The sequence below is a fragment of the Protopterus annectens genome, chromosome 4.part0 (genome assembly GCF_019279795.1).
Source record: "Protopterus annectens isolate FY-2018-M chromosome 4.part0, PAN1.0, whole genome shotgun sequence".
NCBI lineage: Eukaryota > Metazoa > Chordata > Ceratodontiformes > Protopteridae > Protopterus > Protopterus annectens.
Window position 1 is genome coordinate 1,496,386,609 of NC_056733.1, and position 23,313 is coordinate 1,496,409,921.

General features: G+C 40.8%; 1 protein-coding gene across 1 annotated transcript in view; it reads right to left on the reverse strand.

Annotated features, from left to right (window-relative positions):
• Positions 1–4,446: 4,446 nt before the first annotated feature.
• The window catches only part of ITK (IL2 inducible T cell kinase), a 1,334,312-nt gene continuing 1,315,445 nt past the window's right edge, over positions 4,447–23,313 (reverse strand). Inside the window, exon 17 of the mRNA XM_044069337.1 lies at positions 4,447–5,632. Coding sequence (XP_043925272.1) covers positions 5,573–5,632 — 60 coding nt within the window. The 3' untranslated portion in view covers positions 4,447–5,572. The remainder of the gene's footprint in view (positions 5,633–23,313) is intronic.

The window sequence follows — 23,313 nt, forward strand, 5'->3', positions numbered from 1 at the left end:
GTCATCCCAGGCTGACAGGCATTGGATCCCCTTTGAATGACACCAATACTTAAGCCAATTGTTGAAATTGATCATCTTGTCTTCATGTTGTGGCATCATTCTTGGTGAGGGTAAGATGCTACTGAAGGTCAGGGTCATACAGGCCTGGGCTACATGCTCAGAGAGCTCCTCTATGTCTCTTTTCATGTAGTCCAGGGAGGTATGTCTCAGGTCATTCACACCAGCATGGACAATGGCTGAGTCATATTTGTACTTGCTTTGGAGTGACCTGAGTGCTTGTGTTATCTGGCGGACCCTAGCGCCCGACAGGCAGCTCACCGTGACCTTCTCCTTGTTCAGCCTGGTGAGTGGGACATCAGTGTGCCTGACGATAGAGTCACCTATTACAAGTGTATCAGGTGTGTTGTTTAGCCTTAAGGGATGTGACTGTTCGGCACACTGGCTTTGTGAGCTATGTGTTGCACGTGTTTTGTTTTGGGGTAGCGGTTGCTTGGGTGTCTGCTTTGGAGGTCTCTGTTGCTTAGGCAGATTTTTATTTAGAGCTTCTGAGTATGTTTTTGTGTGTTTATGTGTTTGGTTTGCTGTCGTGGTAGGTCTATGTGAGACTGGAATTGTAGTGAGTGTGGTTTCCTTCTCCTCCTGACTGGTTACACCAGTACTGAGTTGAGAGAGCTTAGCCTCCAGTTTGGCTATATGGTTGCATCTCTCACATGTGTTGGAATTTCTTGGGAGGAGGAGAGGGTTGTCGTGTGTACATGAGGCAGTTGTAACATTGCCTCAAGATTCCCAGATTCACCAGCTGGACCGGAGAGGAGATTGACAACTGACCTTTGGACATGCTAGAATAGTATTGGGAATTCCTTTATAATTGAAAAAAGGGCCAATGGGGAACAAGGTACTCAAGGGGAGTTTGTGAGGGTGTAGTGCTTTTAATTTTTTAGTGCTGATTTATATAATTGCTTTAGTGAGCAAGTGCCAGGCTTTAGAGTAGGAATAGGGTGTTTAATATGAGAACTAGATCAGTTTTAAGGGAAAAAGTGAAGAGCAGACTTTGTGGAGCCGAGAATGGTTTAAACCCAATTAAGAGGCATTGCCCAATGCTGCGCTATGCGAAAATCGCACAAAGCCACGCTAAAGCAGGTTTTATACAGGGGGGACTTGAAAGAGCTATAAATTGGCCCAAAATGGCCAATAGACTACCAGATTCTTGTGCTGGGAACACTCCTCCAGGGATAGATAGGCTGCTCTAAGCTCCCCACTGCCACTGGTGAACAAAGAAGCCTCCCTTTATCCAAGAAAGGAAATGGGCAACACAGGAACTTTCCAAAAGTCCAGAATACAGCAAAGCCTGTATTTGGACTACTCTAGGTCAGGGAAGACGGGAAACAAGGATAATTTTTTTTTTTTTTTTGCAACAAACAGCAGGAAAATGCAATAAATATGTAACACAGGCTAGTGCACTTGAGTGTGTAGCCTCAACAGGTAAATGCAACAAACAGGACAAACTTTAAAAGTGCAGGTGCAAAAACAACTTTAAACAGTTTAAAACAATTCAAGAATGCAGAAATACTTGCAGTTTAGCTAGATCGGACAGTCGCTCAGGTAGTAGCAGGAAAAAACACCTTTATCAGGTTAGCAGTCGCTCTTTTAGCCTCTCTGCTGCTAGCACCACTCTGCAGGACCACTAGGAGCTTGGCTGAGTAGTAATAAGTGCAAAAACGCGCCAAAGCGGGTTTTATACAGGAGGACTTGAAAGAGCTAGAAATTGGCCCAAAACAGCCAATAGACTACCAGATTCTTGTGCTGGGAACACTCCTCCAGGGATAGATAGGCTGCTCTAAGCTCCCCACTGCCACTGGTGAACAAAGAAGCCTCCCTTTATCCAAGAAAGGAAATGGGCAACACAGGAACTTTCCAAAAGTCCAGAATACAGCAAAGCCTGTATTTGGACTACTCTAGGTCAGAAAAGATGGGAAACAAGGATATTTTTTTTGTTTTTGTATTACTTAAGATTTAACCCAGTTCTCATTTAGCTAATCATAGTTGACTCGACCCGTGCGCTGGCGCTTGTGTGTGTCTATATATATGTATGTGGGTATGTATATAGACAGACAGATACACAGATAAATAGAAGTTACTTCTATTATTTACTCTGACTTTACTGCTTGTTGCTCCCTCCATATAGAAGTGAATTGTTGGTACTCAAGCTGTATTGTTTTACAGGTTCTCCAAGACTGCACTCTCCTGAAGGAAGAATGAGGCAATTTATTTTTGTGAGTTACTGACTGTTCTTTCTCTTGTGATCAACAATCGGCATGTAACAATAAGGTAAGGTAATGTCTGTGAAGCCCCCCCCATATGGGTTTTCAGTGTACCCCTGAAAAATGATTTGTTACTATGTTATGTATGCACTTAACAACCTCAAGTGGGTATGTTTCAAGTATATGCATACCTGAGGTGTTATTTGAGAGCAGTGTGAACTGTGGCTTGAGGTATGTAATTTCAAGGGTTATTAGTGTATCCGACATGAGTTACAACTGACATAACATGTCTAACAGTCATTTTGAAACAGGAAAAACTTGGTGGAAAAGCAAATAAAATCTTAACATTTTTCCATAAGCATAATTGTCAGCTTGTGACCCTAATATATTATTCATCATTTAGGCACAAAAAAAATCTGCATTTCATTTTTTTTAGTTCTATACTTGTGCTCTTTGATGCTTTATCTAAAATGTTAACAATGCCTCTTTACTCCCTATCATCCGTTCCCTCCCTTCTTTGTGGTTTGCCTTTCAAAGTTTACTCTGCATATTTACACCATAACTTCCAATTTACATATGTGTGTGTATATTTCCTGTAATAGATTTTTTTACTCAGAAGATGAAATAAGATACACTTTATAAAATGTTGGAAGTGACAGATAACTGTTCAATGTTATTCTACTGCTAGGAAGTAGAAGTGGTTGAGGTCAAGGGCTTCGATCAAAAGCTTGCTTAAGATACTTTTCATTTTCCTATTTACCCTGTTGTACTGCACATTATTGACCCAGTGCCTAATGTGGTTTTAAATGCCAAGATTGCTGAAATTGTATAGGCAAACATTTGCGGTGTTTTCCTATAAATGGTTACAATTTTACTCTTAAAACTACACATCTAAGGACTGCAGGTTTAGTACTTCACTTGCCCTTGTGGTTATTCAATGAACCAGCAGTATGACATAATACATATTATCATATACAGTACCATTTCAAAGCCCTAGCCATCAGAAAGCAATACTTGAAGGTGATTTCTTCTTTGGGAGATGATAATAACTTCATATTCCATGTGACTGATCGCTTCTATTTTCATATAGGGCCATTTTATGTTATCCCAATTTGGTAGTATTAGTCAGACTTTTATATCAGACTTGTATTTATTTAAATACATTTCCATATATATAAATGCTAACATGAGTCAAGCCACATTCTGAAAACAGGCAGAACTATATGGCATATTGGATTGTAGTTTTTTTTTTCAAATGATGATCTGCCAGTTTACTGGTGTACTAGTAGGATATCATGCTGCATTTAACTGCGGCCAAGATCCAACTACCAGACTGGGTGTTGGAGGGGCAGCTCCTTGGAAGAAAGGATGTAGCATCTGAGAGCTTAATCTTCTTTGTTGTAAAGCCGGTTATATGGTGAGTCATTCCCTTCATTCCCTAGTGGAAGCTAGGGGCTACATTTTGGGCTGAACTCCTCAAATATCCAATAAGAGCAGCCATCACAAGAAAAGAAATGCACATGTGGTGGCATTCATGCATGCTCTCAGCACCGACACACTGCATGCTGTGTGACTGGAGAGTTTATTAGTGCAAGAATTACAGCCTACATTAAATATGAAATATGACTGTCCTAATGATGTTCTATCGGCAATAGGCAGTGATGATGACACAAAAAAGCCAACATATTTAGTTAGCACAAGAGTTACATTACCCTGACAGTCATAAAAGTAATGTTTTCCTTATATGAAACTTGCACAATATTCTGTCAGAATTCATAACTTTAGAGACATATTTTCTGATTCAGAGCCTGGACAGCATTTTGGCAACACAGAATGTGAGTGCTATAGTCAGAATTCAAGTGAGACATTTTCTTATTTTAATCCTTTGTATGTGTGTGTTTTTATTGTTAAATACAAATATGACAACTGCAGTTATATTACAACTGAGATTGACACAATGCTTACAGCAAATCTGAATATACTTTTCTATGCATATATGCATATGCCTTGAAATAAAGCTTTTATACATATTTGTGATTTTATTTTCACATGTGCCTTATGATTAAAGACTGTTATATGTAAAAGGTAAGATAATCCAGATAATATACCTGGAAATGCATTTTTTAATTCACACACACACACACACACACACACACACACACACACACACACACACACACACACACACACACACACACACACACACACACACACACTAGAATATTTACTATATTCACACAATAAAAGTTATGTTCAGTAAAGCACTAGCGAAACAGAAATGTGGTTTCATTGTGTAAGTATTCCAAATTTCAATGCAATTAGTCCATCCTGTGTACCACTGCAGTGTTGAAGAGTCATTTGCCGAACCAGAATTTTCTGACAGTTGCTTTAGAAGCATCATCAATAGTGAAAAATAAATATCAAAACACTAGCATTTTATTACACAGTAGAGAAGAACATGTCCATGCATGTCATGAAACTATAGCGCTGCTGATTACTGGCGTTTATCAAGGCTTTCTTTGATGGCATCTGACAGGATAAGGGAATCCATTTTTAAAGATAATATAGATTCAGAAGGCAAAGTAAAAATGTAAGTGATCTGTCATCTACAACCTCTTAGCAATTCCAGATAACAGTTCAATGAGTCTGCAGTGTCATGACTTAAAAAGGCTGAAATGTCCAGAAACTATTACACTACTGAATACAGGAGTCTAACAAAGCTTTCTCAGTGGCCTTTCAAATGGATAAAGGAACCCATTTTTTAAAAATAATATAGCTGCAGAAGGCAGGATTAAAAATATAAGTAATCCATAAACTATAACCTCAGAAAATACAGATGACAGTTCAAAGAAATTACAGAATCCATTATATCTTCTTTGACGTTTCATGACTTAAGAAGGCTGAAATTCTTTTCAGAAAACAGTCTGAGTGTACCACAAATTACTATTCAAGATACCACAGAGTCTAATACGACTTATATGTGTGAATGGGGCTACTTCCATCATCCAGAGTTATGGCAAATTAGGAAAGTAAGTCACTGAAAAAAGGATCCATTTAATGACGTAAGTAACTGAGTGCATCCAAATGGAATGAGTAAAAACACCATTAATTATCGCAGCATAGAACAAACTGGTCTATTAAAGCTTAGTATAACTTTAGGAATTCTCTGGATTTTTTTCCTGGTACATCATTTTGTAGAAGATCCAAGAGATATGGTATAATGCTGACTGTAAATGTCTCCACTACTATTCTGATTAGACATCTGCAAGTTATACTGCTGTACCATACTGTCCTTCCAGTTATAATCCATGTTATGATGCTGCCTCAAGTTCATGTAAAACAACAGCAAAGGATGGTCTGTCTTCTGGTTTCTGTAAGGAAAGAAAAATGCCAACTATGAATATGCATATGTGACACCAGGGAAATACTGCCAGTCCAGCTATCTGGAATTTTATAAATAATTATATGTCATTTAAAAATATTAATATGATTTATGTAGAAATGTGACACTGCCAGCCCAGCTATCTGGAATTGTGTAAATAATCATATGTCATTTGTGAATATTAATATGATTCATATGCTTGTCTTACAAATGTAAGAGAACTATATGTTATGTATATAATAAATTATTGGTGCAGAACTATATGTTATATACTGAGCTTTAAGAATGTAACCACAGTGTGCCCTACTAGAAAAGAACAGAAATGTATATAAACTATATACCTGTGCAAATGTATGTTTTAATAACAGAAGCTAGAACATGCAGAGTTAAGTTCCAAAACTTCAAGGAAAATAAGTTGAAATTAAAAGTGTTTTATGACGTGCTATAAAAGTTAGTTAATGCAGTAAGGAGACAGGAGGTCTAGAGCTAGAAGTTTTTTTTCTATTGTCTTGAAACAGAAATAATTACTAGGTTTCAAATGTAAAAGCGTTTTATTGTTATACGACTTCCAAGTTCTGCCAACGTTTGAGAGATATGTACTTCTCATACAGAGATGTTAAAAATGATGTTAGTTTCTCTTAGCATGGGAACTGAAGGCAGGTGACAAAGAGTGATGTCATCTGAGCTAACCCAGCAGTAATTTTGATTATTAGAAAGTCTGTGCATTTTGTATCTTGTCATGGATCTAGAAACATCCATTCAGCACTTCTCATCTGCATTTGCCTTGCTCTGTAAGTAAGTTATTTAGGGCATAGTATCTTTTAGATATAGATAGGAATATAGTAAAGATTAGTTTAGAAGTTTTCTGTATTTATTTGAGACTGTCCTGCAATGTTTTAAAATATTTCCTGTGATTCTGAACTCTGTAGTTACTGTGCTGTTTGAGTATTATCTTGGTCTTTTATTATTTATTAAATATATTTAAACCTTTTAATTGTGGTTGGTTTGTTTCGGGGGTGGCTACGGTGGTGCAGCGGTTAGCATTGCTGCCTCACAGCAAGAGGTTCTCCGGTTCGATCCTCGGCTGGGGTCCCTTCTGTGCGGAGTCTGCATGTCCTCCCTGTGGTCGCATGGGTTTCCTCCGGGTGCTCCGGTTTCCTCCCACATCCCAAAGACATGCTGTAGGTGGATTGGACACTCTAAATTGGCCCTAGGTCTGAGTGTGTGCATGTGTGTGCCTTCTGTGGAAGGTTGGGCGCCGGGCTGGCAACTCGACACCATAAAAATTCCACTGCCAATCATGAGCGGACAGGTGATCCACTGTGGTGACCCCTAACCGGGAAAAGCTGAAAGAAGAAGACGAAGAATTGTGGCTGGTTTGTTTAGAGATATTTAAGCTCTTAGGGTACTTGCATGTGTATTTGGTGACACTGTACAGGCCACTCCTAAACAGCGTTGAAAGTCTTGGTCACATTTACCATTTGGATTAATAGTAACATTACATAGTAAGATTAGGCACCCTTTGGTAAGGGCCTTATAGTAGCTGATAAGTATGGGTGGCTGGTGGCAGCTGGTACTACCTTAGTCTGGGCAGAACGGGGCATAGCTAGTAAACCTGTACCAGCCTTTCCCTGTGTGTGTGTGTGTGTGTGTGTGTGTGTGTGTGTGTGTGTGTGTGTGTGTGTGTGTGTGTGTTTGTATATCAATCTAATCTCAAAGGGTGTGTGTGTCAGCTACTTGGGCAGAGACACAAAGCACTGGTTGGCAGAGAGGGTGCTGGAGGTCTTTGCTTGGCCACTCAGCTGAGATCTCAACTCTATAGCTATGCCAGTGGGGAGTCTTATTTGGGATCTGGAGAAAGAGGGGGAAACCAGCCCCAGACTGACTGTGATCTCTATGTGCTCTTAAGGGAAACTGTACTTTACTGTGTGTGTACTTGTCATCCTCTCAATGTATATGTCCCTCACTGGTGCTAGTGGTGACGATTGAAGTTCCTTGATTACTGGGCCAGTGCAGGGGTGTCACGGCATAAAAAAATTTAATTTATCACTGAACAACAGAGAAAAAGGGTGGGTGTGTGTGTTTGTGAATATGTTATGTGCCTTTGTGTTGTGAGTGGTGGGGGAAGAGGCAATGTGTATCTATATGTTTGCCTTTTTAAGAGCATTCATATTAAATTATTATTTGAAGTCACTTTGCTTAATATACTTTAATTCCTGGAGACTACATGACAATTCCTTATTACATGTTAAGTCCAAAAATAAACCTATGACAAATTTCTGTCTGGAAACCTGCAGCAACATAATTTGTTGTCTGCAGTTCTACATAAAATGATTATAAGCAGACAGCTAGATCAGGGGATTGCCAACTATACACAGCCAGTGGCAGAAGAAGTGCTAGATGAGGAGACATTGGTGGAGCCAGTTACAAGGCCAAGACCACGGAAGACAAAGGCAAGTGCAATACACATCAGCACTGGCAGAGGTGATGTCTGTTCCACAACTGTGGGCCAGATTAGGTACAAAAAAAAGATTAAGAGGATGCATGCAATACTACACCTAAGTTATGCTGTACAGTGCATCTGAATCAGACAGCTTTTGCCCATAAAACAAAACTGTGAGGGCAGGGCACAGTAATCACCATATGGTTAGGTGGGGAGAGGTACAATGATAGGAATCAGCAATCTAAAAACATGAAAGGGCATGTGTGATATGACCAGAGAATTGGGAGGAGTTGAATATAGGAGGAGTTGAATATACTCGTAGAGGAGGTGTAGTGCTTTGTGAGGGGCAGGTACCCATCAGTACTGGGTATATGTTCAGAGAGTGTGCCTGAGGACATTGCTCTGGTGCATGCATTGTGTGTGTGTGTGTGTGTGTGTGTGTGTGTGTGTGTGTGTGTGTGTGTGTGTGTGTGTGTGTGTGAGATAGGTGTTATGGGATCTCAGGCAGGACGGATGCAGACCATGAACATTTCCAGCCATGAGTCTGTACCTTCCTAGGAATGGCACTGATGCCAGCATACCTAGCAATGATGGCAGAGAACCTGAGACTGTGACCACCTGTCCATAGCATGTGCCTAACTGCTATAGACTCCAAGTCAGCCCATTTGGTCATGCCATGCTTCACCAGGCACACAACCAGTGTGTGGTATGGCAAAGGTAGCAGTACGTGAACATGACCTGCCTGCCCTCTAGGGTCTACTCACACTAGAGGCAGATTATTGGCAGCTACAGGAAGGGCATCAACCTTTGGTCATGCAGCATGAAGGACCCAGGGTGACAGTGAAGTTAGCCAGGTGGCTGTCCAACACACCAATGAGTTGGCCATGTATTCATGGTCTTCACTTGTATATTCATGCAGGCTGCACATTACACCAATCATCACTACCATGGAACTAGTGGCAACCGCCAGTACCTGGATGACTGTATGTACATCCCTTGAGTAATGCCCATTGTGGCACTCTTGTTAACTAATAACCAGGTGGCATGGTGGTGATGGCTCCTGGCTTAACCCCTGTTCCCACATTTTTTCGAGGCAGCATCACCCACTTCAAGTGCACAAACAGAGGGCAAGGGTACTCCCTATGTAGGGGTGCTGGACATGACTTCAATTCCATGGGCTGTGGAGAGATGGTGGTGGGATCCACAGATGAAACTTGTGTCTCTGGATGTGAGCGGTATTTTGCTCTCCATGATTACTGTTGTTGACAGCAGCACTATGCTTTCTGACTGTACTAGCATAAGGGCAACATCACCATCAGTGTCTGTTGTGGCATAAGGCATGCTCTGTTTCGTGGTGGAGACACCATAACCATAGTACCCTTGAAAAGCAACATGTATACACATGCATGTAACATTACTAATATATGGCAAATCCACAACCCTGTTGTGCACCAACAGTATTGATTGTACCTGTGTAAAGAATGTAAACAAATATACCTTGCATGGTATTCCTTTGTGTCTGCATCTCATATGTGCTGTACAGGAGATATGGCAGTGCTGAGCATCTCTAAGCTTGCAACTTATGCATGCCCCTAAACCATGCTACTGACATAAGGTAATACCAGACTGGTATATCTCCAGCAGAGATCCAGGATTGTGCATCCAGTTTGGCACCCCATCTATCCCTCTATGAGGTATTAAAATCCTTTTTTTCTTCCCAGACAGGGGCAACAGAAACTCCTCTGTGGTGGTTAGGGTGGCCTGTAATGGCAGACCATTACCCATGGCCATCCTCTTCCATGCAGTGTGGTAGAACCTCTGATGGCCATGCAGGATTATCTTGGGCTGCTCTGTTGTGGCCACCAGCAGGATTAATTTCAGCCACCAGCTCATGCTACCCACAGTCATGGAAGGCCTGGTTGCTCCTTTCTGTTTCCAGTATTCACCATCAATGCTCACAGATGGATTGCATCAGCACTTCCATATCTGATTGGGAGAACTTCTCTAGGTGCTTCCTCTCCTTAGGCACATGTCACAACCTGCAAAACCAGATGTATAGCAATGGAGAGTGTGTGGACACATCACATATATAACAGTAACTACAACAACAATTGTAGTATGCCTCATATTAGGGGCTGCAGTACCATAAAAGTCCAGCCCTACCATACCCTGATATTACAACAGAAGTCCCTGAAGCATCCCAGTGGTATAGGTTGGAATGTTTGTGTTGCGACTTGCACCTCTTCAACAGCCTATGTGAACCTGTGCCTTATACAGTATGGCTATCATGTGCTACACAGGTCCACCACTGCCTCATATCTATTAATGTATGCATTGTTCCTACCTCACCCTGCTGACCACATTCCATAACTATTCTACATGTGCATTTTTCTAATTTCTCCAAATCTTTTGGGTTTCTAATATCATGATGGGAATGGACCCCATTCCTAAGTCAAAGTATGATTAAAGTTCATGAAATTAGTATTGTTTCAATCTTTGATGTCAGCCAAAAGTGCTCTTTGCAGCACCCGCAATGTGCCCAGTAATGACTCCTGCAATCCATACAGGGTTACATAAATGGGTAACATATCTAAATATGACTGTAAATTCTTTTCATAAGACCCGCTGCTCCTACTACTATTGGAACTGTCTGCGTATCTTTCTTCCACATTGCTCTCATTTCTGCCTGCAGATCCTGGTATTTTATGACTCTCTGTACTCAAGACACTATAGTCACTGGGTGTGGCGATTTCAATGATCAATGCTAATTTTGTCTTCTTTTTCTGGACCACTATATCTGCTTTTCTAGTATCTATCTTTTAAACTGTTGGTAGTGGGTGATCCCATGTGATATAAACATAATAATTTTCTATGATGCCTCGTGGCTCATGTTTCCAGTGTTTTTCAGCCACTTTGATACCATAATCTTTGCACAATCCCCAGTGCAACAGTCTCGCCACATTATTATGCCTTTCAGTATACAGTCCTTCTGCCATTAGTGTGTCACAACCAGCAACAAGGTGTGTGACTGTTTCCATTCGGTTTTACAAAACCTACACTTGTCTCTTTCTCTCAGATGTTCAATGGTCTTTGTAAACCACTGTGTACATAGCCCACTATCTTGGGCTGGCAATATTAACCTTTCATTTCTTGGTTTGAATTTGCCTCTCCTTAACCATTCCTGCATTCGTTCCTGATCAACAAGAGTCTCTTCCAGAAGTTTTCTATACTTGCAACTGTATTTATGTTTTTTCCACATTTCGTGCTTTCTCATCTGGTCCTTCAACTTATATTCTTTCTTTTGTTTTTTGGCACATTCAGTTGCTGCTTGGTTTTTATCTACTTCTGGTTTGATTTCCATTCCTGCCTGATGTCAATATGCTTCTGCTAAATTAAGCAGAGAAGTCATCTTAGATTTATTCTCCTCATGTTTCAAAACTTTCACTATGTTTGTATCTTGTGAGGTCAGTAGATATGCGTGGAGTCCCACGATTGCAGAGCTATACATGGATTTCCGAGTCTCCAAGTGTAGCAGATATGCAAATTATGCAATTTAGGGCACAGTGACCATCACAACATAGTCATCTATGTCTGTACTGTATAAGAGTGATCAAAGTGCACCTTACACAGACCCACTGCCAATACCTTGATGGGCTACTGCTGCCTGCACTTGAATCCTATTGTTACATATCCATCACTGCAAACCTCCCTGTGCTTCTCACATACCTGTCAACAGGTTGCTATGGAGCCCTTGCTAAAAAAGTCAAATATTTAACCAGTAAGTATTCCTACCTGCCAGTGGCCTGTATCCTCCTGTAATCTGTAGATCATTGTGGTTATGTAATGCAGAACTCCACCACAAAGCTCCATGTTTCCCACCTCCTGCTGGGAGGGTAGATGTAGAAAACCTCCTTCTAACAACAACAAAAGAGTATTACTGTTATCCATTGATTCCATCTACTTGCCACTAGGTTGTTTATCCTTCTCACAGGAGCTGTAGAATTCCTCTGTAGAGTGAAAGAAATACCCACTCATACCTCTCAACTGTACAGATTTTTGCCTAACATTTTTTGGTCTATTCCTCATAAAATTTGTGATTGTCTGGCAAATCACTTAAAATTGAAGTCACTAAATAATAATAAATGATGACAGACACTTGAGTTTCATACTTCATATCCTTCAGAGAATACATAATAATGTAAAAGCTGCTATTCTAGAAACTTTTTAAGTTTATAGGAGCAATATTTTAAATCTGTCCCTATTTTTGGACCTCTGTCCCCCTTTTTTTTAGCTTTGTCCATATTTTTTGAGCTGAGAGATTGAAAGGTATGTACCCATTAATAATTACTTCAGCTATTCTATTAAAATTCAACAGCACAATGAGAATTGTAATACCTGTATCTGTTTCTATCATGCATTTCTGAGTCTCCAAGTATAGCAGTTATGCAAATTATGCAATTTAGGGCAAATATCACAGAATTACATTTTAATACACTGCATATGAACCTTAGACTGCTCAATGAGGCTCATGTCTACTTGTGCACAAAAAGACTGTGAACTTTACTGTACATGCGCATGTATGCCCATGACCTCAGTGGGGACCCAAATGTCTAAATAAGCTTGCAGCCCCAGGGGTGCTGTGTCACAAGCATGGACACTAATATGTGTTTTATGAGGTCCATATCTTTAGGTCAGTGCATGTCACCATACCAGACTGACAGAATGTTTTGTAACATGTGACTATATGATGGCATTGGCCTGCATCATGCTGCCCTGTTGCCTACTGATGCATGTCACATGATGCCCGTAATGTGCATTGATGCAAACCTTCTACCATTTTCTTTAAGGCTGCAAGCTGTTAAATGATCATGGCTTCTAAAGGTGCTGAGTGTGGGATGGCTGCTGTGTGACAGAAATCTTTCTGAACCTCCTTAATAGTGATCACTGGGATTACCTGCTGGGGGACTCCTACGTGGGTTCCCGGTAAAAACTGGATGCCTGGCACTGCCTTGCCAGGGCTGTGAGTGATGTCATGGGTATCACCCACTCTAGTGAGTGGCGATGGCATGGATTCAGTGCCCTAAAGAGGCATCACTCTAACCTTCTTGGCCGACAGGTGGTTACTGTATTTGGGTGGACATAAGTGTTTAGCCATGTGCAGGACTAATGGATCATGGATGTCTTTCTGTTTCTGTTTTTCAGCACATGGTAAGATTGAGGATAATAGGCTGATTTGCTAGAAGTGCCAAGCAAGTCTGTTCAGGCATCGGGGTAGACATATGATATTAATGTTACAGCTGTATATCTGTTACAGACCTGATTTGTTGTCCATTCTTGCATTGCTGTTAATTAGTTTAACCATTACATGCAGCATTGTCTTGTATTAGGTGTCACATACCTTGTCAATGCAGGTTGACCTATTCTAAAATCCATTGTATCTCCAGGGATTCTTAGCCGTGGGTATTACACCACCATTCTAGGTGCCTTTACTTACTTTGGACCTGATTGTTTCTTCTTCTATAGTGCCATGCCCTTTGGCCTTATCTTTGCCATTCATACGCAGTGCCATGCTAAAAATGACAAGCCATACTTTTTCATTGTCCATTCAGATACTCCTGTCAGTACCAGTTATGCCTGTCACACCACTGGAATGTATCTAACAGGCTGTTAGTTGTCATTTAATAGTGGCTGTCCTTTGTCATGTTAGATCAATGCCCTGGATGTTCATTGTCTGTGTGTGTTATCTGTGGACATCTATGGCTGTGTCTCCTTGGCATGGTCACCATGGCATCATGCAGAACAATGTTTGGTAGGCCATGCCTGCCATCTGATGGTGAGCTCCTTTGGACTAGACAATTCAACCTCAACCTCCTGAGGTTGTTCAGCTTTGCTTCCCCAGCGACTGTGGTCACTCTTTGCACCTCATGCACTGTTCACATACATACAGTGTATTTGTGTTTGCTGAGTATTCATCCAACATATTATTGAAATGGAAACATTTTATTTGGGGTATCTGAAAACGATTGCTTTGTATTTTACAAACAGTGCAGAATAAACACCAATTTTTGAATGAATGCCTGTATTAATGTCTGAGACACAACCCATTGTGTTGGTTTAGGTACTATATGGTGAAGTATTAATTACATGAAAATGTTTATATTAGATTTGAATTGGATGAGAGTTATGTCTAGTTGTATAGGTTTATAAGTATATACTAGGCTAATGACTACTAGGGCCCATAAAAGTCTAGCCATGTGACCCGAATGTGACTCACAAATTTGATTTATATTTGATTTACAGTGGATGATTCGCTGACTGCCTCTGTCCATCAGAGACATAGAAACCAGACTAGGGGTGAATTTCTGATTATCCATCTACAGGTTCAAGTTGCATTTAAATAGGGATAGGGGAGACTCGGAAGTATGACTGAATATGACACTTTTTTGAAAATTTTCAAATATCAGAATATGGTAAAGTTTTATTAACCACAAATGTATTTTTACTATATCAACAATTAAGATGAAAAGTGAAATGTTTAAATATTACAGAATATTTTAACAATATGAAAATGTTACCATTAAATGTGATTTGTCATAAGGTGAAGCATTATCCATGAGATGAAACAATCTTTCTTGCAAATATATGCATGGAAAATGATGTTTATTGAAATGATTGAACACTGCATAGAATGATGAAGTATTAATCATTTCAAAAGTTAATATGAGATTATATATATGGTGAAGTAGTAATCATATGACCAAACACTACAATGCTTACTGAAATTGTTTAAGTATTAACCATATGAACATGTAATATGGTGAGGTGTGTATGTATATATATATATATATATATATATATATATATATATATATATATATATATATATATATATATATATATATATATATATATATATATATATATATATATATATAGTCATCATCAACAACCCCCTTTCCTCATTTTCTACATGGGTGTCAAGGTGTTGTGTCAACTGTTGCCATCTCTCTCTCTCTATTCCATGCCACTTTCCTGCCTTCTTTGACACTCTTGCCTGCCTGTCACAGGTCTTCCCTTACACAGTCTATCCACCTCTTTGCTGTATAGACTTGTTTCCTCTTGCCTTCTTTCTGACTTTTGCCAGATTTGCTTCACCAGATTGGCTTCTGCTTTTATGCACGTGCCCAAACCATGGAAATCTGTTCTCTTTGACCTTTTCTACAACTGCAGCTACTTTGGCTTCTGCTCTTATGTCCTCATTTCTTCATGTGCCCTACAGTGTACATTCTACCTCCCATCTCAGGCACTTCATCTCCATCACCTCTAGCTTCCTTTACTGCTAAGGATTCTATACCATACAGTAGTACTGGTTGCACCACTATTTTATTCACTTTACTTTTCAGCTTCTTTAGTATTCTTCTGTCACATACTATACCTGACACTCTGTGCCTATTCACTGCAGCCCCTCTGATTCTGGCTTTGACCTCCTCATTCAGACTTCCCTTCTCCTCAACCACCCCCTACCAGATACTTGAAGCTGATAACCTGTTCCACTATTTTCCCTGCTGTCTCACTTTTTAACTTCTTCTGATTTCCTCCATTTGCTGTTATTACAACTATCTTACCTGCACTTATTGTCATCCCATGTGCCTTCAGTTTTGCACTCCATTCCCCTATCATTTGCTGATGTTCTTGCTCAGAGTCTGCCTGTACTGCCACATCATTTGCATGCAACAACTTTGTGATCTGTCCCCTCTGACCTGTTCACTTATTTATTTCATAACATGTATTAACAGCAGGGGTCTATATTATAACATCGAAGTCTTAAAACTTTGAATGTTATAATATCGACCCCTATTCAGTGAACGCTTGAAATAGTGAAGCTGCAGAACACCGAATATTTTCCTATGGAAAGTATTCAGTGGGCTGTTTCTGTGGCTTCGCTATTTCCTTGACTGTGGTGCGAAGGTGACAGACTGGGTTAAGGTAAGTGTGCGAATGGACCGAGGTAAGGTGAGTGTATGATAGTTAGGGACCTTAGGGATAGGGAGCGGGTAAGGTGAGTGTGTGATAGTTAGGGACCTTAGGGTTAGGAAGTGGGTAAGGTGAGTGTGAGATAGTTAGGGACCTTAGGGTTAGGGAGCAGGTAAGGTGAGTGTGCGATAGTTAGGGGCCTTAGAGTTAGGGAGCGGGTAAGGTAAGTGTGCATTAGTTAGGGACCTTAGGGTTAGGGTTGGGTTAAGGTAAGTGAATAGCTAGTAGTGTATTTATGGTTTAGTGTAGGGTTCTGTGAAGTGTGTATGTGTGGATTATGTATTTTGGTGTGCTTGTGCTGTGTGTGTGTATTCTCGGAACAGCAAATTTTTTCCCTTGGAAAATATTTGCTGTTCTGAGCATTCGAGTATATCGCATTTCGAGATTCCAAGGTCGAGCTTATGGTGTTCAACATTTTGGAATTTCGATAATGTGATATAGACCCAACAGCAGTGGGCTCAGAGCTGAACCCTGGTGCACACCCACTCCCACTGAGAACCGCATTGTGAGACTGAACACTGTTCATACTTGAGTTTGATACTTCTGTATTGCCCGCAGTTGTGAATGTTTCCTTTGTTCTTGAGCACTGGCACTAGTATGGTTATTCACCAGTCATCTGAGATACGCCTTTCTCTTCAAACTGCTGACAGTACTCTCAGAAGCAATTTCTCTACTATCTCACCCAGCATCTGTATCATATCTGCTGTGACCTCATCGAAGCCTGCTGCCTTCCCTTACCTCATTTTTCTTAGAGCTGTTCATTCTTCTTCTAGGGTAGGCTCCTCTCTTCTCTCATTGTTGGCTGTGTCTGGGGCAGTGCAGCTTCTGTGAGGTTTTCTTCATTCAGAAGCTACTGGAAATACTTCCATCTGCCTTTGATGTCCTGTGGACTAATGAGCAGGTTGTTCTTGGTATTACTTATGAAACATATCTGACTATCTTCTTTATCTTTCTGTCTTTGCCTTGCAACCTGATATAGTTTCTTTGTGGCATCTACTGACTTATTGTAGAATGCCTGTGATGCCTTGCTCTTTGCTATTGCAATTTCTCTCTTAGCCTCTTTGTTAGCCAACCAGTATTCCTTCTTAGCCTGGTCTGTCTTTTCTATCTCCCACTTTTTCCTGCACGTCCTCTTCTTTTTGATGATTTCCTGGACTTCTGCATTCCACCAGTAGCTTTCCTTATGTACCTTACATACCTGGCTTTACCACATATCTCTTCTGTAGTCCACACATATGCTGTTTTGAGGCACTGCTAGGTGTGTGTGCGTGCGTGTGTGTGTGTGTCTGATTAAGAGCTAAAATTTAGAAACAAGGTTTTAAAGTTAATTATGTTTTCTTTTGTTAGTTAACCAGAGTTTGCAGCAATTGCAGCTTGGACTAGTAGCAATACACTTTTGAAGTTGTTTACAAACTTAGTATGTCAAACCTTTGATTCTGACTTTAAAAAGGCAGACCACTAAATATGTAACAAAGACATTATTAGGGCATGCCACATTATACTGAACCGAAGTTAAAATGTATTAAATAAGACCAAAGTAAAACTTTAGGCTCATTATAAACTCACACAAGAAACCACACAGCTAAAGCAGCTTCTCTCTCTTTTACTGAGATGGTCTGCACCTGTGCTCCCTGGGCTTTAGGATATTGGCTAAAGCTTTTTCTATTCCCTTACAGCCTTTTTTTTAGCAATGCCAAATTGACAAAACTACTGACATAGCAAAAAAAAAAAAAAAAAAAAAAATACTCAAAGCAACCTTAAGGTGCTACTGCCGAATGCTAGGAGCCTAAACAAGAAATTCCACACCCTACATGCTCTCCTCCCACTGGAAAATGTAGACATCTCTGCTGTTACAAAGACTTGATTTAAAGCTGCAGAAAGTACTCTGGCAGTGGAAGGCTACAGTGCCTTACACATATTTAGACTAACAGCAACAAAAACAGGGACTAAAGTTGGAGGTCTATCAATCTATGTTAACAGCAAATAAAACTTTAGGTTGGTTAAACGGGATGATTTCCTGAAGTTCATCCACGTTGAAGTCTCCATAGACAAGGTTCCCTGTTATGTGCTGGCCAGCTACAGGTCACCCTCTATGATCCACAAAGCTCACAACCTTTACTTAGACCCACTAGTGGTGCTTACCATCTAACCAAATATCCTATTCATGGGAGATTTTAACTACCCCTCTATAGAATGGGAAATGTACACTGCCTCTAGCTCACAGGCAGAGCATTTCCTTGACTTTATCAACACAAGCACTCTGGACCAGATAGTGTACTCTCCAACCAGAGAATCAAATGTACTGGACCTAGTACTCACTGACATGGGACAGCATTGCACCCCGTTCATGTCATGTCCTCATTGGTGAAGTTGGACCACAAAGCTGTCTCACTCAAAATAAAATTCAACTTGGAAAACCCAACTAAACCTCTAGCAGTTAGGAACTATACTAAACCAAACTGCATCCTATTAAGTGAGAGTCTGTCAAAATTCAAGGCTCCCCCAAACCTTGAGAACGCAACTACCTATGCAGACTTATTTGTAGAAACTCTGTACAAACATGTAAATGGCTGCATTGAAGCTGCTGTACCTACCAGAAGTAAGCCTTGATCTAACACTAAAAACAAACCCCACTGGTGGAATCCTTACCTTAACAGGCCATATAACAAAAGAAAAAAAGTCATGGTAAAAATCAGAAAGAGCAAATCTCAGAGAGACAAAAGCTCTCTGAGTCAACCAAACAAAAAACTAAGAGGTGTAATAAAATGCAACAAGGCCAACTATGAGATGTATAGCCTTCCAGGCTAAGGACCACAAGACCTTCTTCAGCTGTGTCAGAAATCTTAAAAGTAATACCCAGCAGTGTGCAGAACTAGTGGTAAATGGCACAATCTTCAATGACTTGGATGGCATAGCAAATGTACTTCCTAATAAATTTAGCTCTAACTTCACACCCACTAAATCCTGTGAAAACCCTTCTAGCATATACCCCCAGCTATTAACAGGGAGCAGGTCCTGGAGGAGCTGGCTAAGGCCAATAACACTGCTTCAATGTGCTCCAAAAATATCCCTGGTTGCCAACTAAATAGCCAGAAATGTGACCTAGTAGGACCACATGACGCACTCTTCAACTACAGCCTCAAAACACATTACATGCCAGATGAATAGAGGGCCACAATGGTCATCCCTCTTCATAAGTATGGACCATCAGCTGAGTCCAGAAACTACAGATCAATCAGTCTAACAACTCTAATATGCAAAACCATGGAAAAAATGATCATGGAAATGATCAACAAGGACAGTGGCAACCAACAGACACTGGACCCATCCCAGTCTGGCTTTGTTAAGGGAAGGTCTTGCCTGCTTAACCTGGTAGATATCTTCAAGAGGGTCATCATGGCTATGGATGAGGGGAAAACAGTGCATACCCCCTACCTTGACCTGGCCAAGGCATTTGATACAATACCCCACTCAGGCATTGTTGACAAACTCTCAAAACTGGGCATAAATTCCTACACAACTCATTGAATTTCTACCTGGCTCACAGAGAGGACTCAAGAAGGCATGATCGGTGAGACCACCTCCAGCAAGAGACCAGTCACCAGTGGAGTACTCCAGGGCCCTGTGTTGTGTCTGCTCCTGTTTGGCATTTACTTCTTGGAAATCAAAGCTAATGTCAAAGGCCTCTGTCTCACCACATTCACAGATGACTGTAAATTGAGAGCTATATCATATCAATATCAATATCCTACAAGAGGGTCTAACACAACAAATGATTGGTGCAAAAGCTACGGACTAAAACTCAATGCAATGAAATGCATTATAATGGCCTGTGGGAAAGTGTCCACCCAAGCTAATTATTTCATCAATAAAACACCCCTAAGAGTTGACTCAGTAGCTAGTGATATGGGGATATATACAGACAGTAATCTGGTGTTTGACTAACATGTAGCTAAGAATTTAGATAGTAAGAAAATCATTCTATGTCACTCAACAAATAAGCAAGGGTATGGCATCTAGGTCCAAGAAAGCAATAGTAGTAATCTGCTCATCCCTCATCAGACCCATCATTGAGTACAATGCCCCCCTTTGGCATGCACCTAGCCAGGCACTTGCAACAGTTGGAATGTCCTCAGAGGCTCATCACCAGGACAATCCAGGGTATGAATACCCTGTCCTACGCAGACTGCCTTAAGGTCCTATCTTTGTACTCAGTCTCCTACAGGTTACTGAGAGGTGATCTATGCCTAGCATATAAGGCATCCTCAGATCCAGCTCTGATGGATCTCTTGCACATCTTTAAGGCAAACAGTACCAGACAAAGTAGAGTCAAGGACCTGAACTTTGTCTGAAACATAAACAGAACCTGCTGGAGGAGCTAATTTGTGTCTCAAAGGATACCTGCGCTATGGAATAAGCTCCCCATCTACATGAAGCAAAGTTCATCCCTGACACTGTTCAAAAATAGCCTTTATTATTCTATGGAAAATTGCAAATTCACCCCCTGCAGGCCCCCATGATTTTGATGGACAAGAGATCGACAGTAAGTAAATTAATCTCCAACAAACACACCTCCACACCCTTGGCTACTTCTTTACTAGCATACCCCACCATATAGTTGTCCTAGGAACTCTGAGACAAAACTGGGTTGGGTTGCACAACTAGACCTGTAAAGACCCTGGTGGTCATTAACCTAGTATGAACCTATGAATTATATCCATTCACCTGTCCATCCATCCATCCACAACCCCTTTTTCCCATTTTTGCACATAGTGTTGTGGTGTCACTTCAACAGTGACTATCATCTACAGCCAAGGCTAATACCACTGGGTGGCTAGCCCTGGCTCGGTTGTTCTTTCATACCACACACACACACACACACACACACACACACACACACACACACACACACACACACACACACACACACACCTATGGCTAATTTAGACTGTCCAATCCATCTACTACATGTCTTTGGAATGTGGAAGGAAACCAGTGCATTCAGGAACCCATACAACCACAGGGCGGACATGCAGACTCCATACAGAAGGCACCCCAGCTGAGAATCAAACTGGACATCCTTTTGCTGTGAGGTGACAATGCTATCTACTGCACCACTGTGTTGACAATCTATGAACCTATATCATAGAACCAGAAATGCTGGCATACATGTAGAACTCAGGACACTTCCAACAGCATAGCAGTACAATCCCTGAAAATAGCATGACTGGCAACAGTGACCTTCTTGTGACTGATTAATAGCTTTGTTCTTGTCTGGCAGTATAAACCACTGCTCAGACACTGATGCTTACATGAAGCCACTTTTCACTAAGTATATCTCGGTCAGTTTAAATGTAGCTTCTTCTCTCATCATAAAATTCAACTTGGAAAACCCAACTAAACCTCTAGCAGTTAGGAACTATACTAAACCAAACTGCATCCTATTAAGTGAGAGTCTGTCAAAATTCAAGGCTCCCCCAAACCTTGAGAACACAACTACCTATGCAGACTTATTTGTAGAAACTCTGTACAAACATGTAAATGGCTGCATTGAAGCTGCTGTACCTACCAGAAGTAAGCCTTGATCTAGCACTAAAAACAAACCCCACTGGTGGAATCCTTACCTTAACAGGCCATATAACAAAAGAAAAAAAGTCATGGTCAAAATCAGAAAGAGCAAATCTCAGAGAGACAAAAGCTCTCTGAGTCAACCAAACAAAAAACTAAGAGGTGTAATAAAATGCAACAAGGCCAACTATGAGATGTATAGCCTTCCAGGCTAAGGACCACAAGGCCTTCTTCAGCTGTGTCAAAAATCTTAAAAGTAATACCCAGCAGTGTGCAGAACTAGTGGTAAATGGCACAATCTTCAATGACTTGGATGGCATAGCAAATGTACTTCCTAATAAATTTAGCTCTAACTTCACACCCACTAAATCCTGTGAAAACCCTTCTAGCATATACCCCTAGCTATTAACAGGGAGCAGGTCCTGGAGGAGCTGGCTAAGGCCAATAACACTACTTCAATGTGCTCCAAAAATATCCCTGGTTGCCAACTAAATAGCCAGAAATGTGACCTAGTAGGACCACATGACGCACTCTTCAACTACAGCCTCAAAACACATTACATGCCAGATGAATAGAGGGCCACAATGGTCATCCCTCTTCATAAGTATGGACCATCAACTGAGTCCAGAAACTACAGATCAATCAGTCTGACAACTCTAATATGCAAAACCATGGAAAAAATGATCATGGAAATGATCAACAAGGACAGTGGCAACCAACAGACACTGGACCCATCCCAGTCTGGCTTTGTTAAGGGAAGGTCTTGCCTGCTTAACCTGGTAGATATCTTCAAGAGGGTCATCATGGCTATGGATGAGGGGAAAACAGTGCATACCCCCTACCTTGACCTGGCCAAGGCATTTGATACAATACCCCACTCAGGCATTGTTGACAAACTCTCAAAACTGGGCATAAATTCCTACACAACTCATTGAATTTCTACCTGGTTCACAGAGAGGACTCAAGAAGGCATGATCGGTGAGACCACCTCCAGCAAGAGACCAGTCACCAGTGGAGTACTCCAGGGCCCTGTGTTGTGTCTGCTCCTGTTTGGCATTTACTTCTTGGAAATCAAAGCTAATGTCAAAGGCCTCTGTCTCACCACATTCACAGATGACTGTAAATTGAGAGCTATATCATATCAATATCAATATCCTACAAGAGGGTCTAACACAACAAATGATTGGTGCAAAAGCTACGGACTAAAACTCAATGCAATGAAATGCATTATAATGGCCTGTGGGAAAGTGTCCACCCAAGCTAATTATTTCATCAATAAAACACCCCTAAGAGTTGACTCAGTAGCTAGTGATATGGGGATATATACAGACAGTAATCTGGTGTTTGACTAACATGTAGCTAAGAATTTAGATAGTAAGAAAATCATTCTATGTCACTCAACAAATAAGCAAGGGTATGGCATCTAGGTCCAAGGAAGCAATAGTAGTAATCTGCTCATCCCTCATCAGACCCATCATTGAGTACAATGCCCCCCTTTGGCATGCACCTAGCCAGGCACTTGCAACAGTTGGAATGTCCTCAGAGGCTCATCACCAGGACAATCCAGGGTATGAATACCCTGTCCTACGCAGACTGCCTTAAGGTCCTATCTTTGTACTCAGTCT